Source organism: Danio rerio, chromosome 23, assembly GCF_049306965.1.
Source record: "Danio rerio strain Tuebingen ecotype United States chromosome 23, GRCz12tu, whole genome shotgun sequence".
Taxonomy (NCBI): Eukaryota; Metazoa; Chordata; class Actinopteri; order Cypriniformes; family Danionidae; genus Danio; species Danio rerio.
Window position 1 is genome coordinate 30365093 of NC_133198.1, and position 19908 is coordinate 30385000.

At 36.2% G+C, this 19908-nt stretch overlaps 1 protein-coding gene across 2 annotated transcripts in view; it reads right to left on the reverse strand.

Annotated features, from left to right (window-relative positions):
* Nucleotides 1-292: 292 nt before the first annotated feature.
* The window catches only part of atf7a (activating transcription factor 7a), a 51600-nt gene continuing 31984 nt past the window's right edge, over nt 293-19908 (reverse strand). Inside the window, exons 4-11 of one of the 2 annotated variants that reach the window (XM_073938619.1) lie at nt 17091-17255; nt 14362-14519; nt 14017-14110; nt 11604-11723; nt 10879-11028; nt 8664-8852; nt 3955-4060; nt 293-3882 (exon numbers count right to left, since the gene is read on the reverse strand). In XM_073938619.1, coding sequence (XP_073794720.1) covers nt 3647-3882; nt 3955-4060; nt 8664-8852; nt 10879-11028; nt 11604-11723; nt 14017-14110; nt 14362-14519; nt 17091-17225 — 1188 coding nt within the window. In that variant the 5' untranslated portion in view covers nt 17226-17255 and the 3' untranslated portion in view covers nt 293-3646. 2 annotated transcript variants of the gene reach the window in all.

A 19908-nucleotide genomic window follows, 5' to 3' on the forward strand; every position in this document is an offset into this window, starting at 1 on the left:
ATTTTTTCTTCACTAAACCTGACAGATTTCTGTGAGAATCTTGGGTCCATACAGCTTCCAATACATCTTCTGCAGTATTTGTGATGATTGGGATGCAGTTCAACAGATTATTCATCAAGAAAATCTACCTTCTGACACTTTTCCAAATGATCAACTAGAAGTCAAGTTATTATTTATTGCTCTTGCAACAGTGATCAACGACAAGACTTTTGTCAGGTAGTGTACGTGCTTACTTGGTAATAAATATAGCTGAAATATAAATAAAATATCATGCACAATAAGACTAGAAACATTCTGTTTAGTCTTTTTGTTTAATCAAAACTGCAGCACTGTGTTCAGAGTATTTCACTTCAACATGCATGAAAAATAGTAAATATATATGGTACACATATGTACATTACAAGAACCATTCAACAACAACAACAAAAAAACTATCAGTCCAACTTGGAGTGAGGTTGTCTCCCATAAACGACATACACTTAAAATAATTTTCCATCCCCCAATCTCCCTCTCTCTTTAGCCTATAATTTCATATTATTCTAAAGGACTTTTGCTTTGTTCAGTCTGACATTCTCAGGGAAACTGCATTCAATTTAACTCGCGTGAAGCAACTCCATAATAAATTAATTGTGCATTACGCTGGAATTATGGATCATTAAGTCCATCAAGACAGAAATCTGGGACAACTTTAAAGTGATTATCAGTGAGAGAGGGGAAGCAGGCATCCTAAATAATCTTTACAAATAAAAATAACTACAAATATTTGAGTACAAAGTGTTAAAAAAACAAAACATCTACAGGAGAATTTCTACATTTCTGTCTAACAACACTCACACACGCAAAAAACGATGTATTATAATGATATTTCTATAGTCCTGGCAGCATAAAATTAAAATAAACAAACAAAAATCTTACAAAAAGTGCCAGTGAAGCTAAAAAAAAAAAAATCCATTCTGCTCAATTTCAGATCAACAATCCTCGAAGCGGCCTCTGCTGAACGACTACAGCGCCAGCACACAATAAAACAGGACAGCCAGGAGTCGTTTGTGTGATATCGGACAAGTGGTAACTTCGATAAGTGTAGAAAAAAATGAACCCAGCATGATTTTAGTGCATTCCCACAGGCCTATATACAATTTGGACTGATATCATGTGTTAATGCAACATTACGCACCGGAAATATTGACAGAAAAATGCAAGAAACAAGTTACACACATTGAGCGACGACAGTACATCTTAATCCCTTGTTTATATGCTGCCTCATTTAAAAAAAGTGTCTGAATTTATGTTTGGATAATAGTTTTAGTACAGGTAAAGCCATTCACATAGAAGTGGACACTCTTTGTTCCCTGCAGCCTGTAAGAGCACTATTTTACCTCCAGGTGGCAGTGTAGAACATGGTTCAAATTAAGGGCAGTGCTCTTTACTAATAAAGGCTGTTTTCCATTCATTACTATGGTATAGCTTTTAAAATCTATGGCTGATGGCTGTGGTGAGCTGAGCAGTCATGGAGTGAGGTTAACCTTATAAAGAGGCACTCGTGTGATTTGTAAGGCAGATTCTTTGTCTCTTCTACTTGTTTTTCTAATCAGGGGTTGTGTTAATCAGTGGAGCAGAGAAATATCTAGTGTTAAGGCCTGTGCACAACGAGACACTTTTTGCTTGCATTTTCCGTCGACGTTAACACCTCGTGACTAAATAAAGGGCACCAATGTGATCGTGCACACCAACGTGAAAACGCCAGGCGTAAAAGCATCTTTTTTTTAAGAAACGCATTGTGATGTTGTTAGGAAAATTGTAAAAGAGGCTGAATGAGAGGGTAGAGAAGCACTATAGAGGTGGATTTCTCCAAACCGAGCGGGGAATTGTAAATGTCAATTATGTCAAATGAGAAGATTCAATAATGTCAATGATAACATTTAAATTAAAAAGGCAAATTGATGATTTGGGCTGAAATTATGAACACAAAAAGCCATTTAAAAAACAGTTATGGAAGTAAAATGAAAGGTTATAAGGATTAAATTAGCAGATTCTTATCATAAATTATATGTTGTTTTTGTTAGAATTATGTTTATATTTATTTTTTAATCACATCCTTTGATTTTGTCATTGTTTTAAATAGGTTTACGTCTCCAGTTACTTCAGATTAATTCTACTTACTCATAACAAACCTGAAGTAACCTGAGAGAATGAAAAAAAATTATGCAATTTTTATGATCATAAAAGTTGTAACTATGAAAACAGATTCTGAATTCCTATTTTTGTTTCATAAATGACTTCCTTATAATTATATATTATCCGTAATATTGATTTCATTTAGTATTAATATGACTTTTTGTCATAGGTGATTATTGAAATTCATTCATTCATTCATTCATTCATTCATTCATTTTACTTTCTTTATCAGGGGTTACCACAGCGGAATGAACTGCCAACTATTCCAGCATATGTTTTACACAGCGGTTGCCCTTCCAGCTGCAACCCAGCACTGGGAAACATCCATACACACACATACACTACAGTTAATTTAGTTTATTTAATTCACCTATAGAACATGTCTTTGGACTGTGGGGGGAAACAGAGCACGCTGAGGAAACCCACATGAACACGAGGAGAACATGCAAACTCCGCACAGAAACGCCAACTGGCCCAAATGGGACTTAAACCAGCAACCTTCTTGCTGTGAGGCGACAGTGCTAACCACTGAGCCACCGTGTTGCCCTACAGTCAAAATGATAAGATGTTAATTTGTAATTATAAGAAATTGACTACTACTATTTAAAAAGGGTCTTGTTTGCAAGGGTCCAAACTAGAAAACTGAAAACAGTCTCCTATTTGCGGCTTCTGAGTTCGTCGTACACAAGAAAAGAATAACAGGACAAAACAAACAACAACGAGTTTCCGAAGCCCAAACCGAACGCAATGTGCCAATACAACACAATTTATACATAGCAAAACGTTTGCATGCTAACAAGGCAGACTTAGTGTATCAGTCCTTCACAAACTGCTATTTTTCCATTCATCCACACGAGAAGCACACGCCGATTATAAACGCATAGAACTGGTTAAAAATGAGGTAAGATGAGGGAGGGTCAGATGAGGGACATGGCCACCTGAAAACTAAAAAACCTGCTCCAAAATAGCAAGGTAAGAACAATAAAGCAACAATGTTTCTCTCAAACACACACACTCGCACACACACACACACATACTAATACATATATATAAGAATATATAAAGTATTGCATCATCACAACTTTGAGACGCGGCCTGCATGTGTGTGAATTTCACATACGCCGAGCGCACGTCTTTATTGCAGCATGTGTATGTGCATCTGTCTATGAGGATACGGTTAATGACAGGAAGTGCTTTGCAGTCCTACAGCCAGTGGAGGAGCAGGAGGAGGTTGAAGGAAGGAGCAGAGGATGCGAAAGAGAGCAGGATTGGAGTCCAGTCCCCGTAGTCTATGGCATAGTGAACGACCATCTCCTTCCGTCTTTGTTTCTTATTTTGTTTGTGTTTGTGTGTGTGTGGGTATGTGTACAATAGTCCCAGTTTCATTCCCAGAATGCAGCTGAGCTCCAGGCGCAAGAGGGAGTGTGTTCTCCTCTCTCCCAGGATGTGGAGAGTCTCATGCAGGTTCTCATCATCTGCTGGACGGGTGGGATTGTGTGGCCATGATGACGTGTGATGGGCCGCCACTGCCACCCTGCTGGCTGCCCATTCCTGCCAGCACCGACATGGCCACTGCTTCAGCCGCAGCACGAGAGCTCAGGCCATTGGGTCCCACTACAGACGAGGGGCTGGGGGCCAGAGAGCTGTGCTGGATGACCGGCGCTGGGGAGCCCGTGGGTTCGGATGTCTCTTTCATGTGCTCGTCTCCTGAAGAAACACAAAATGGCGGTTTGATCCTGTAGAGGCAAGTGGAGGAACCATAACATGAGCTCTACTTACCTAAATAGGCAGCTTTCTTCTGGAGGTTGGTGACAGGACAGTCTTTATGGGCTAACAGCAACTGCTTTAGATGAGCAACTTCGTTTCGTAGGTGAGACACCTCGTTCTTGTACACACAAATATAGGAAAACAAAACAGTGTAAGCATCAGACTTGAACACAAACTAGCTGCAATATTTATAAAGTACTAATAAACTTATTTAAGAATAGTAAAAACTTTTCAAACTCATAAAAATGTTATAATAATATTATATAAAAAAATTAAATGATAGTAATTAATAATAAAACACATGAATAAAAGAACATTCAAAATAACAACTAGTAATTGTTTTGGTTTAATTTATTGCTGTATCAGATTCAATGGCTATTTTACTGCAAAACAGACCATATTTACGAACAGTTTATAAATAACACATTTCTATAACAATAAAAAGACAATCGTTAATACAGAAGTGCAAAATCTAAAAGTATTGAAGAATTACTTTTGATTAAAAAAATAATAATAATTTGTAAAGGATTGCTGAGAACTGTACATATACAATCTATATGTCTTATAAATAACTTTACTAATGAACTTTTATTATAAATAATAACAAAGTACTTTAAGTATTATTAATGGTGAAGTATGTAAGTTTGACACCCAGTGGTTGAACCAGGTATTGCATTCCTGGATTAAAACAAACGCAAGCACAGGTTGCCAGATTGATGATCAAGCCTAAAGTCTGATTTAAACAGTGTTCTATATGAAAGCAACGGCACATGATAGAAGGACTATTTCCATATTAAAATAATTTTTTGTTCTAACCAACACCTTAAATTGAAATAATAGAAGGGGTTACAGTTTCTTGCAACTGAACAATATAAAACTGACAAAGATCACCTCAAACAGCCAAATTGCTTATCACTGCAAATCTCGTCACAAGTGTGCTGTTAGGACACGGGGTTACAATGTAACCTACCCACCTAATGTTTACATTCCTAATATTTATATTATTTGCTAATTAATAACCTTATGTGGAACTCTGAATCTGCGTTTCATTTCAGAGTCTGCTACTGTCCACCGGAGGTCGCATTTCAGTCATGAGCGCATGCTTTGAGAGCCTTTCTGAACGAATGAATGAAATATGCTGTTTTCCATCAAGACAACCCGCGGTACTGAAATATAATTGGCTAAAGTGGCAGTGGGCAGGTTAAAAGAACCAAAACAAAGACATACGTTTTTCAATTAAATAACTCACATTTTCAAAGCAGAATATCTGACTGTAGTAATGTTTTTCAAAAAAACAAGTATGTTAACTTGGTATGTTTCTTAAATATTTGCAAACATATTATGGTATTTTTATGGTTCAGTCAAAAACTTACATACAGCACATTTAATAAACAAACTATGACTTTTGCCGCAATATATTCCTAATTTGCTGCTTATTAATAGTTTTTAAGGTAGTAGTTAGGTTTAGGTATTGGGTAGGACTAGACATGTATAATAAGATGATGCAGAATATGTACTTTATAAGTACTAAATAAACAGTTGATATCATAATAATAGGCAGATAATTAGCCACTAGTAAAAGCTGAGAATTGGTACTGAAACTAAAGTGTTACTCTATTATTAGTAGTAGTAGTAATTAAGGGTGTCACGATTTCGATTTTAAATCGAAATCGATCTAAATTTATGCTTGATTTCGATTATCGATTAAAAAAATAGAATCTTCGATGCTGCCACGCTCCCATGTCACGTCAGCTTGGCTAGCCAAGTGGGAAAAACACGCTTGTTGAAGTGCTTGTTAAACTGTGCAGACGCATCGACAGAGCTTAAACCATCAGGGCTCGAAAATAAGGACTGCCCGATAGCCCGAGGCCAGTGTGCGAGACGCTCAGGCCAGTGTACAGTACTGCCTTGTTGCCTGACAGATAGAGCCAGAGCTGCGTGCTGCGACTGTTTGTCAATTGTGTGCAAATACAATCTTACGGTGCTTTCACACATAGACGTTTGTTTCGGAATCTGTCTCGTTTCCCCCGTTAGCGCGGTTTGTTTGGCATATATCCAGCAGTTGCGCTCGCATCCGCGCCAAATCAATCAGTCCGAGATCGCCTGAATGAGACGGTCTCTGCCCTACTGAGCGGATCGATTGTAGTGAGAAAACAAAACAATGCAACGTACTAATGACCCAGGCTATATCACAGTGTATTATGATCGTGTAATAGCCATATATACGGCTATATGAAGAGAGAATGATGAGCTGGGCGAGATGTCATTCTTACCGGTAAATGCGTAAGTGAAAGCATGGTGAAATATTACCGAGAGCTGTTTATCCAGCCTGATCTTGGTTTATCCGTCAGGAAAATTGACCGAAATTACCATCTGTTAATTTTTCCATATTTTAATCATATAATATGTTGTATTAGGCCTGTTGTTTTGTTCATTTCCGCACTGACAACTCGAAAGAAAGATTTACATTGATCTGATGCAGTCTCGGTTCATCTGCTATGTCTCTCTATAATTTAAGCCTATAATGCAGAATTCTAGCCAACGTTTCTTTAATAGATTGATTAATTCAATAGATCGATTTTTACAAAACCTGACAATTGAAATGAGGCTCTGTATATATGAGAAAGTCTGACCTCGGCTTTATATTCGGTGACGATGTCTGTGGGTTGTTAAAATTAAAGTGCACATTTTTGCTTATAAAATATTCTATACACAAGTGCTCTAAAGTTTGGGGTCAGTATGATTGTTAAATATGTTAAACTAAGCTTCTTCTGCTCACCAAGGCAGCAATTATTTCATCATAAATACAAATTGTGAAATGTTGCACTATAAAATAACTGTTCAAAAGTAGTTTATCATTTAATTTATTCATTTATTCCAGTGATTTTAAAGATGAAATTTCAGCTTCATTACTCCAGTCACATGATCCTTCAGAAATCACTAATATTAATTATTATTATATTTATTAATGGTAATAGTAATAAAAGCAATAATGTCTGGAGTAATCATTTTATTTGAAACTACATACAATAACAAAGCAGTTATTTCAAATTTTGATAAATATTTAACAATTTAACATTTTTTACATTTAATAAATGTAGCCTTGATGAACTGAATAAGTTTTCTTAAAAACATAAAAAAAAAATACTGTAAATATATATATACAGTGGAAGTCAGAATTATTAGCCCCCCTTTGTTGTTTTTTTCTCTTTAAAATATTTCCTAAATGATGTTTAACAGAGCAAGCAAATGTTGATAGTATGTCTGATAATATTTTTTCCTCTGAACAAAGTCTTATTTGTTTTATTTTGGCTAGAATAAAAGCAGTTCTAATTTTTTTTATGAACCATTTTAAGGTCAAATTTATTAGCCCCTTAAGCTAATTGTTTTTCAGACTGTCTCCAAAACAAACCATTGTTATAAAATAACTTGCCTAATTACCCTAGCATGCCTGGTTAACCTAATTAACCTAGTTAAGACTGCTTCAATCTTTTACTTTCACATTAGTACTTAGTCATTTTAGCGAACACATCAGATACTGTTGGCTGGTTCCTGTTGGTTGTGCCCCTTTTTTTACAGACGCCATTATAACGACACAGATCACTGCCTATTCACAAGAAAAAAGTGATTGACAGGTGGTAATTATGTGTGTAACTTGCCTTTATTCATTTACTGTATGATTTGTTTTTGGGTAAAACAAAGATTATACAGGTCAGGTAGTTTAAACGGTAGGCTACAAATAATTAATTTGTTATTAATTAATTAATTATTCATTATCGAAAATCTAATTGAATCGTGACTTAAGAATCAAAAATGTAATCGAATCGAGGATTTGGAGAATCGTGACACCCTTAGTAGTAATAGCAGTAGTTTTGAAATATGCCTGTAATAATTTGTAATAAACAAATATATATTAATATTTCACACTGAAATGGTATGCAGTTTGCTTTAAGTAACATTAAAGGGTTGTGAGTTGAAAAAATAGATGTTGGATAAGTCTCTGATATCCTTAGAGTGTGTATGTGAAGTTTCATGAATAAATAACCTACAAAAACTTTATAACTTATTGAAATTTGCCCTTTTAGGTTTTAATCCAAACTGTGCTGTTTCGGTGACTGTCGCTTTAAATTCAAATGAAACTGTACTTTCAGCCCTCTTTTCAAAGGGGGTGGGGCTATAAACGCCCATGTGTCACCAAAACTCTAATGGCAGACAGCTGCTTCTCTCTCAGGGCTATCTATGCTAACTAGGGAGAGGTCGTCACTAATGGGCTGCTTTCCCCCTCCGATGACGTACAAAGGGAGAATGTCAATCAAAGTGTTTCTACAGATTGTTTTTCTTAAGTTTGATTATAAAAAATAGAATTAATACACTTTTACCATTAGCAGCTGGTTATATTCACACACTGTTGCAACACAACTGTGTTAAAGACCCACACATTCAAGAATTTAGCATAATAAGTTTCCCCTTTAAATGTTTCTGACTTCAGTGTGCTGCTTGTTTGTCACATGACAACATGCTGACACTTTAAATATAAATAATGGAAGAACACGATGCATTCTGGGATACAATGTCCCCCGCAGTATGCTCTGGTTGCATGCATCTTTTATTAATCAAATCTGTTTATTCCACGTATTGCCTACAGCAATCTACAAACGACCTTAAAGTAACATACAGAAATCACTTTAAACACATTTACATTTCAGTTCATGTTAACTAACCGAAAGCGAGACGTTGATGGAGGTGAGCTCCTCAGCTTTTTTCTCCAGAGAGTTCACCCATATCTTGCGTTTCTGCCTGCAACGTGAAGCCGCTGCCCTGTTGCGCTCCAGAAAGCGTTGCCTCCTCTCATCGGGGTCATCATCAGCCGTCCTCCGCCTGCGACCCCCGGTGGGCTGAGCGGGAGACACCTGAACACAGCAGGCAAGAGTAAGCACTGAGCTTCACTGATTAACGTGACATCAAAGTGAAAGATAATCCCTGGTAAACATGATATAAATACTGTATTGTTGTCAAAAGCTGATGCTTAAATTCAAACACATTTTAAAAATCTGCTTTTTTGCAGTGATTTAAGAATGGAGTCAATATTAAGAGCATCAACGTTTTCATATTTAGTGTCTTTACAGCATAGATCATTGTGGCCAATCAAAGACAATTGTGCCTGGCATGTGAAATGGCCAATCAGAGGAGTTTAAGTTAGCCAGAAGACACTGAAAACTATACTGTAGTTTGTTTAGTGTGAGCTTTGCATAGTTTTTGTAGCCAAAAGGGTTTAAAAACAAAGTAAAAATTCATTGTGTAATATAGACAGATTTTTTTATTTTAACTCTGTTTCAGGAGTGATAGTAGTATTAAAATGCAGGACTGAATCTGAAATTGTGATGTTCGGTATTGTGATAATCAAAGCAGGGGATGGGACAAAAACTCTGATATTTCAAAATAGTTTCAAGTCTTGCAACAGAAAAATAACAGAATGTACATCCTGTGTATATACTGTTTGGTTTGTTTGACCTTTTAAGCACACTTTTTTTTCCTGTTCCCCCCACAAGTCCAAAGATACGCAGTATAGGTGAATTGGATAATCTAAATTCACCGTAGTGTATGAGTGTGTATGGATGTTTTCCAGTGAGGAGTTGCAGCTGGAAGAGCATCCGCTACTTAAAACATATGCTGAATAAGTTGGCGGTTCATTCCACTGTGGCGACCCCTGATTAATAAAGAGACTAAGCCGTAAATAAAATAAAATTAATGAATATATAAGCAACTATATAAGACATAAGCAACTCTAGTTTAAATTATAAGACATTTCTGTTATAACAATATTGAAGACATTTTTTGACAACGTTTAAGTTCACGCAGTCTAATAAATCAGTGGTTCTCAAAGTTGGGGTCGGGACCCCCCGAGGGGTCGTGGGACAATGAAGGGGGGTTGCCTGGTGATTTCCAAAAAATCTATTCATTTTTATTAAACCAAAATAATTACCCTATTTTATCCATAACCTACTAAAGAGAAAAAAAAATAGTAGCTTATAGTTTCTAGTTCTATTGGATTGCGACCCCTGGGGTAATTATATTATATTAAAGACACAGCTATAGTGTCAGATGCAGCAGATTGACTTTTAACACCAGGTAAACTTTCTGGCCCATTTACAGCACTCACATACATTAAAAAAATAAACAAAGAATAGACTTGGGTCTATTTGTGCGTGTGCACCATTGCATGCAAGGTTTCTCTATTTATAACCACCTCAGAAGATATTGGGGGTCGCGTGTCACTGGCATTGTCATTTTGGGGGTTGTGGGCTGAAAAGTTTGGGAACCCCTGTATTAAATTACGATTACTTTATAAAAAGTTATGCGCTAAACTTTCAGCTTATTGGGTTTCTTTGATAATTTGTTAAACAATTTTTATTTCAATAATATTGCTATATTTAATTGATTAAAAGTGAACAGGCTGTTTTAATGTATTGTTTATTCACTTATAATTATTAACAGCATAAATATTTACTGTATATAATTTATCTAATATTTTTCATACTTTTTTTTTCTATACTACTGAAATTAATACAGAGTAATCTGTACTAGGCATGGGCCAGCATAAGATTCTGATAGTACATTAACCTTTGATAAAAATATCACGGTGTCACGGTATTGTGATCACAGCTCTAAAACAAGTACTTTTGAAATGTCTGGGAAAAAAAATTAATTCCCCCATTGAACAAAATATATTACATTCATAATTTTTTGGTACAGTAAACATGCCAGGCTAGATAATTGAGATAAATCATTGACTTCTGCTCTCTTTGTTACAAGACATAAGAAACATAAACCTTGACTTTTTCATATATATATATATTATTATTATTATTATTATATATATATATATATATATATATATATATATATAAATATATATTTTTTTTTTGCATGCTTTACCTGTGGCTGAGCAGGTGATGGAGCATCTGGATGCTGAACCAGCAGCTGGCTTTGCTCCACCCTCTGAGGCACCATTGCACTAGAGCCCATCGCCACACCAAGACAACCCTGAGCGGAGGATGTCTGCTGAGATAATGCTGCTTTCAACCTCTGAGAATAACAACAAAGACACCATGGTAAAGTAGCACAAGATGGCATTCTTTTAATTAGAAGGCAGCAGTTACAGCCGCGACACAAGTTTTATTCCTCTTTCATGTGGAAACGCAAGAAAAGTCATTTCATAAAACTGAACCATAACTCATCAAAGCACTGAGGAGAGAAACCACGTGACAGAAAGGAAATAAAAACATGAACTTCTGCATTTTGTTACTACAGGTCAAGATGGCCATCTAGATATAAATATACACTTTTTATGTCCTCCCAAGAAATGTGTCTTTTTAAAGTGGCAAACACTAAATCACCCTAATTATATATAGCGACTAGTCAACAGACCACCCACCAAGCCTTAATGAAAATATGTATTTTCAGTATATGCCTGCTTAACAAGTGTACTTGAAATACAGTGTGTTAATGACAGAGCTGCTTTGTTGTTTGTTGTGAAAACTGTCACCCATGTGACGTACTGGATAAAGACTTCAGCATAAAAACACTAAGACAAAGCTATGCAGAGATCAGAGAATATATTTTACTTGACTGAGTTAGAAAGAAAAGAGTTCTGCCCTCACCATCTTTGCCTCAGCATGAGGGTTGTAACCGGAGGGTGAAGACGAACCGCTGCTGCTGCCCCCTAGTGGAGGCCCGGGGATGCCTGGAATGTTGGGCACCATACACAAGGGCCTTGCCAACTACAACACAGGGCCAAATGCAAAACATTTCATGAAGCAAATTATGAATGACTCCAAAGATCGGAAAAAACAGCTCTCTGGAAATTCATATTAAAAGAGAAGTGGGTCATTTATTCGAGCTATAAGTGAAACTGTGCTTAAAATGGAGGAGTGAATGATAATTTAGTACTGGGAAAATATGACATACTTGGCCACTATTAAAGTAAGTCAGCTTAGTCTGTGCCATCTTGGTAGCAGACATTCAAATAATGTCAGCTTGAATAAGATGAAAAGACTAAAAACACAAAACTGCCAGGATCACATTACAAAAATGTATTTAGAATAAGAATGGATTTTATCTTCTTTAACTTAAAATTATACGAGGAGTCTAAGGTATTTTTAGGAACCATAAATGTATTATGAAAGTGCAAAAGATTAGTTCACAATGTGGAAATAACAGTGGAATATTATAATGACAATAAATATAGAAATTAAATACAGAAAAGTAATTTTAAAAATATCTTAAATTACTGAAGAAATGATAGTGTTAACTCAAAATAGAAAGAAATATATTTTTTAAAAGAAACACTTTTAATTATAAAGAAAACAAAACATTTTCCAGTGTTATTTCAGGATTACTTATAATACTTTAAAGTATTTAAATGACTTATCTTTTATTGTCTTCTTAACATTTTTATTTTTATTTTACATGACTTTTTAGGGCTCAACACTTAAGCCCCATTCACACGGGGCTTCACAGTCAACGCTTGACAAAGGGCGTGTCTGAAGTTAGGGCTGACCCAATCGTCATAGCAGCGTCAGACAATAAAATTAGTCAGCAATCGGTTACTGTCTGAGCTGTTGTATATGCATACAGCGATCTGATTGGCTGACGCTTCCGACGGTGCTTGGAAAGATGAGCAAGTCCCAACTTCTGCAAATAGCACAGATCCACAATGCAGTTCGGCAACGCCTGACATCACCCATTCAAAGTAAATGGGAAGCGTTGACGCTGACGCCCCATGCGAATGGGGCGTAAGATTTTACAGTTTTTCTCTGGCCACACCAAACTTATTATTTCCTTGCCACAAATTAAAACAATGTGTTAAAACAAGCTAAATACAGCTGTATACAAACACTTTTTATTCAACAAACAAAATTATAAAAAATATTCTCATTTATCTAAAACTATACACAGTAGTTTGTCCAGACTAAAAGTCCCAGATCATCAGCTGACTATAAATAAATGAGAGTTAATCTCCTATTAAAGCAAAGTTATTGTAATAGATGATAAATAAATCATTTCAACAAAAATAACTCTAAGCAAAATAAAGCAGGTGAAAAACATTCTGCGTGCGATAATGAAAGTATGATCACATGCACACGGTTAACATTAGGATTAATAATAATCTGTTCAAAGAATAGTAAAAGCAAAGCTGCAACTGCTGCTGCATACAAAAAATCTGGAGATCTCTTGGAAGCAACAGGACTGTGGGTGCATGAGCACCACTTTTTGTCCATACTATTTCAAAGGGAAACAATCGCACCAGTTGCGTTTCCGGGCGTTGTTTTGCAAAAGGAAATGGGAGCATTTAAGGACTCGCGCGCATCACATTAGCTGTGCCTTGCTCACAATGACAGTAATGTCAGTGTCTCACGGTGCGCCTGATCATCCTCTCATTCGGTATTCACCTGGTTTCTTTTGCTCGCACGGACAGTTATTAATTGTACTGCTTTTCAGTTCTAAGAACACATTCGCGCACATATTGACAAACGGTCTTAAACTAAAACTCAAATCCTTAGGGACGAGGCAGCCCTGGCATTTTTTTAAATGGTTTTTAACCAGCCGAGGTGGCTACTGGGGGTGTCTGTCTAACCCACCACAGCTGAGACCTACCCGCATTTGCTAGGCTGGCGGGTGTTAATGTCAAGCCCTGGTTATATTATCCTTTTCATTTTTAATTTTAGTTTTGAAGTCTAGTTTTTAAGTTTTAATATTTAGCTTTAGCTTGCAAAATATTGTTTGTTGTTTGAACTTATATCTGCTAAATTTTCATTCTTATTATACTTACAATTATTTTAGCTTTATAGTTTGTTGAGCAAATGATGATAATTGGACTCATTGCTTAGTACTTCACTATATTTTCCCCTATATATTCCCTGATGTGCTATATTAATTCAATAGTGAGGAATAAAACTGATGTTTACAGTGTTTTACAGTGGATGCTCAGCCATTTCCATGCCACTGATTAATATATGCCTTAAAATTGATCATATTAAATTGTGAGAGTCCATATTTGCATTTCAGACTTACTGATATTACAGAGGGCATTTGCATAGGACCAGGAAGCACAGGAACCGTTTGACCATTGGGAAGCATCATCATTGGGTATGGCACTGTTGGAGACCTGAAAGACGAGTAGAGAAATTTCCAGCGACTACAAAAAGCAATGGACAGACTAAAGCTCAGTTTTCTTCCAGTGCACTATCTGACCAAACATTTTTGGGATGTCAACTACGTCATTATAGATGAGCCAGCAGCCCACACTTTCCAAATAATCCCCACCAAACCAAATTAAAGCGGCCAGTGAATCATGAAGAAATGAATCACAGAGAATAACACCAACAGTTCAATGATCCACAGTGTGTGTTTACTTACCCCAGTGTGCGGTTGGATGGTGGGGTGTGTGTGATGACGGAGGTTGGGGAAGGCATGGTGGGATGCAGGCCGTCATAACCCAGGTGCAGAGGGAGGGATCCAGGACGCACTATGGCTGGGGTTGGAGCTGAACTGAAGGCATGCCTTGGAGGAGAATCCTGCGACGATAATCAGCCAATGAAACTTAAACAATCTCAGAAAGATGAATTTAAAAACTTCCAAAAACAGATGTCATGCAGTCAGGTTTGTTTGTTTAGTGATGCAACATCTAGTTGAGCTATTGCCAAATACATAGTTTAGTGAAATGTGTAATTATGGTCTCTACAGCTCAGCAGCCACTTGAATGGCAAGTCTGCAATGTGAAAATATTTTATTTTACAGTGTCTTACACTTGCATACTGTTACTCATACTTTTGAGAGTATTACTTGTAAATCCTGCATGACGACATGCAATAATCTTAAAATAAATCTTTCTCAGCAGCACAAATAGTTAATAATAAAAAGGGATGTAACAATTCACCGTGAGCCAGTTGAAAATCGATTTAAATATGTGACGATTTAAACCGGTTGAAATGTTGAATGAATCACAATATGTTTTGAACAGAGGGGGCGCCGTGTTTACAGGCGTAATCTCGCTTTAGCTGCACATCAGTGGTGAGCAAGAGGTGCGGCAGCAGAGTAAAATGACAGCGGTGGAGTGCGCCAGACAAAACACAGTGGATGCGTCCGAAACCGCCTACTACTCAGTAGGTACTACTAGGCCTTTCTATAAAAGTACGTTCTATACAGTACAAATGTAAGTAGTATGAATGGAATTCGGACGTACTTCATCCGCCATTTTGTCAAGGTCACGTGACTTACCAGCGACAGTTGCATCGCTTCATTCCCATTCATGAATTCTCTCCCGGGGCATCATGGCATAGTGCAGCGTGCATGGGATGCGCACTTCAGAATCTCACCGAAAGTAGTAGGTCATCCAGGTACTTCTTGCATACTGATTTTCGTATTCTATAAATTCGGACATACTACTCGGTTCACATACTGATTTTAGCGTACTATATAGTATGGAAGTATGCCGTTTCAGACGCAGCCAGTGTGCAAATACTGTAAAAAGATGTTTACTTGCACTTACAAAACAACGAATATGATGCACATAAACTGTCAGCACAGTGAAAATTTTCATAGCGAAAGTGTGACAATGTTATTCAGACTGAAAGAGAAAGCTGTTCTGTTATAAAACCAGGTATTAGATTACTTTAGCCTCTCCTTTTTAAATTAGTTTATGCATATTTTAATAATTTGCTTATTAGTGAATTTTAAAAAAAGTTAAACCTTATCTCTTCTGACATGTATCACACTGATACTTATACTAATTAATTATACAAGTAATATTAATCATTAAGCCTGCCTTTATCCTACTATAAAATTAGTCATTTCATAATCAGTTTTTTTACGCCAGAGGCCAGTCTCCTGGTTTAGGAAAGGCTTACATCTCTCCACACCAGCCATCTCAGTCCCCAGTGAAAGAGTTTTTTCATCAGCAGGGGACATTGTAAATGTGCAAAGACTTCACCTTATGCCAGAAAACACAGATATGCTGATATTTCTTTTTAAAAATGTCAAATCCCAGCACAGTCAGTTTTAGTTTGACTATACTGAGTCTTTAATTTGTATTATTTAAGCATTTAAGAAAAAAAAATGAAAGGGCTCTTGTTCACCTTAAATTTGTTTCAAATAATTTTATTAAACAATCATGTCTAAATCGTGAGATTGAGAATCATATTAAATCGTGAGTCAGGTGAATCGTTACATCCCTACAATCGTTACAAATTATTTAACCTGCTTTATTATCAGAAATAGAATTGTAAAGGTGCCATATAATGAAAATATGGATATACCTAGACTTATGAGAGTTAATAAAAGTTCAGTACATGGAAATGACATGAAGTAAGCCTCAAACACCATTATTTCCTCATTCTCATGTAAATCAGCTGAGTATAAAATCCTGGTGAAAAACAGAGCAGTCAGAACAAAACAGACGATGTTAATCACACAGGATCAGTAATGTGCATGCTTTACCTGAAAGCGTTCCACAGCAAAATTACAACAATTATAATTGTTTCCCCTTATTTTTAAGATGACCTAAGCTTCTAATATATTTATGATGTATGTGGGACTCATGTTTTGAAAATGGGACAGGCTTTAAAGGAAAGGTAAATGGATTTACCATTAATGAATTATGAATTACAACATGTGAGATATACGGATTATAAATTTATTCAATGCCAACCTGACGAGGCATAAAGTCTGTTTAAATGTACCTTTAATTTAAAGTATATATAGTGCAATTTCAACCTATTTAGATATATGAAAAGCATTTAACATTGTATCAATGCATTCTATGGCACCTTTAACATTCAAATCAACACACATAAAAGATTAAAGTTTTCAGAATATGTAATGCGTTTGTCCTTTTTTGCTTCAATCTTAAGCTCCATGAAGATTCATTAAACATAATAATCATGAACTCCAGCATGATTTAAGAGCAATCCAAAAGGCTTCAAACAACTAGCAAAGAATCCATTTATTTACAAATTTCAAAAGCCTAAATTTTTAGCGTTAAATCCAACATTTAATTGCAAATTTCAAATGAGGCCTCAGACTTTTTCCACTGTATTTGTGCATTTTAGTTCAGCTTCAGCACAATATGATTGGCATAAAGCTTGTACCTTTCCTCTGCCTACGGGTTCTTTGCTGCTGTCTGACATGCTGGAGATGGAGTCAGGACTTGTAGGCGGAGTGGAGTCCACCTCCACAGGGTCCTCCTCCTTCACCTTCACGTCTGAAGGCGTCTGCAAACTCATATCTATGGCTCCTGAATTCGGAGCAGGCAACTGCGAGGAAAAAGAAGTCAGAGAGAACGTTTATTTGATTTCTATTTACTTGTTAACATATTATTACAGATGATGGTTTCAAATGAGTTAATATGTGTAGTTAATCAACATTACATGGTACAAATGTTTTGCTAATACTTGTTTTTAACGCTGTCCTTGTTACAACATGAAGTAATTACAATAAATTATGCATAATTACATCCAGCTAAACCTAATCCTCATTAACTCTGACCTACAGTTACCCAGTAGTGCACAAAACAATGAAATTTACCACACAACTGAAAAGACCATTTCAATGTGGTCATATCATTGGCTCATGGACATTTCCTGCATGTTATCAAGCTATTTCATAACAGTAACAAGAGACAATTCAATCATAACTTCATGTTGAAACAGCTCTCGTAACGTTCTTTATCAATAAGTGGCTGTTTTTGAATTCTCGGAAGCTATAAAAATTAAAAATGTAAAACAGGAAATACTCTGGGACCACTGTTTTTGTTTATATCCCTCAAAATGGTCTATTGGCACAATATGCTCCCAACAACTAGGGGGCAGTTGTTCTGTGAAAATGGGTAATTACTTGAATACATTCTTGTGGGTTGTCTGGATACTTTATGTATCACACCGGAAGAGGCTGTGACTGCTAGATTGCTAAAACTAACCATCTAAATATGTGTTTATTTGTGGATAAGCACTTCTCACACAGTATGAGAGAAATAAAATGGGGGCTTGATTTTAATGTTTTAAACATATATCTGCTATTTAAAATCTGTTGTTTTTTGATTTTGCTATTGTGTTTTGGCTTGTTTCTGTTGTGTTGTGGGTGCTTGCCTCTTAAATTTCATTTGTTGTGCACTACTGGGCCACCATATTGACTAGGGCTGCACAATATAGGGTTTCTAGGCCTGTCACAATAATCAATATATTGACTTGCCGCACAACACATGGACATGACCGCAATCATTTTTGATGATGCAATACTGTATATATCACCAATACCAAAAAAAACACACAAAAAAAAACAATTCTAGCAACATTTTAGCCGATTGTGCAACATCTTTACCTCTAACTGGAGGTGTCATTGTCAGTATGGTTAAAAATACACTATAGTATTTACTATAAATTACTATGCTATATTTTTATGTGGGTGTCTGACAACTGAAAATAGATCTGGTAGCAGATATCGCAGCCTCCTACTTTTCACCTTGCACTTTTTTGTTAACATTATTTATTATTTAGGATATGTGTTTTCTCATTCTGATTCCAATGCCTAATTATTAAATTGTAAAAATAACTATAATTAAATTAAATATTCTTAAGAATCAAATATTGTATGTTCTTTGGAAGAGTGTACTTGTATTGTGATGATATTATACTGTCATTCTGGTATTAGATAAGGAGTGGCTAAAATTGTCTTAAAATGACAATAATATTGTTTATCACAATATACTTTGGTCCAATATATCATACGACAAAAAATAGATATCGTGACAGGCCTAATCGTTTCAGCATCGATAGTGCAATGTGCGCATCTGCAATAGTCACATTGCAAAGATATGCAATGTCCAGTCTAAATTATAGTTGACCTGGAGCTACAGAATTGTATTTAACCACTGTATTTATGTGAAATTTATATGATTTATGCAAAAACATTTCCTATTGATAATTCTTGTCTCGTTTCCAACCCAAATATCTAAACTTCAAAGCACCACTGGCAAATGTATAACACTTCATTTTCATTTATTTCTTTTGACGGTGTAAACTAAACAATATTTTTAACTCGTACTAATATTTTTTTTGATATCAAAGGGAAAAAAAGCTTTTTTTTTCATTTTGATTATTCAATTTCTGTACCCGAATACTGTAATGCTGTGTTCACACCAAACGCTGTATGAATGGATAAATCATGATATTTGCACGTAAATAGATACATGAAGAAAGTCAAGTTCACTTCGCAACAGACGCAGATTCAAATCATGGGCAGGGCTTCTGTCTGCCCAGTGACTCTAGCTTGGTTGCTAAATGGCTAACATGGATTTTATTGAGAGAATAGCTGTGTTTATGTGCTTTAGGAAGACTGAAAAACAGTGCCGATTTGTTTGGTGCCGTGTCTGAGACCACTAGATCTATTCTGGGGAGCACCCAGCTCTGTGAGCTCATAAACTCCTCCAGAAACTATACCTGGATGATGGAAGCTTTCAGCGGTGCTTCCGACTGAGCTGAGCCCAGTTTGATGTACTGTTGTCTGGTGTCAGCAGGAGGATTTCCCCCTCGGGACACTAACAACAGGCACTACGTCATAATTACTCCCCTACAAGAGAAGGCTCCTGATTGCTTAACGTGGCACGAATGTCCACTGAAGTTCCGATTTTTCAACTCAAGCGATACATGTGTTAAGCACTTCAATTGTGCAAAACTCTCAACTCATGCCGCATCATTCTCGCCACCTCGTTTGTGCGTATCGTGCCGCAGGATGTCTTTTCGCGTCTTTGCATTAACCTAACAAGTAAATCACCCAGAATTACACCCTAGAATCACTCCATTAACCGCCAAATAGAGCTATTAAAACTATCTTTTGAAACTGTATTCATATCACAAAATTTATCGCAGTAAAATAAAACATTTCATTATCAGACTTTCAGCAATCGTGCAG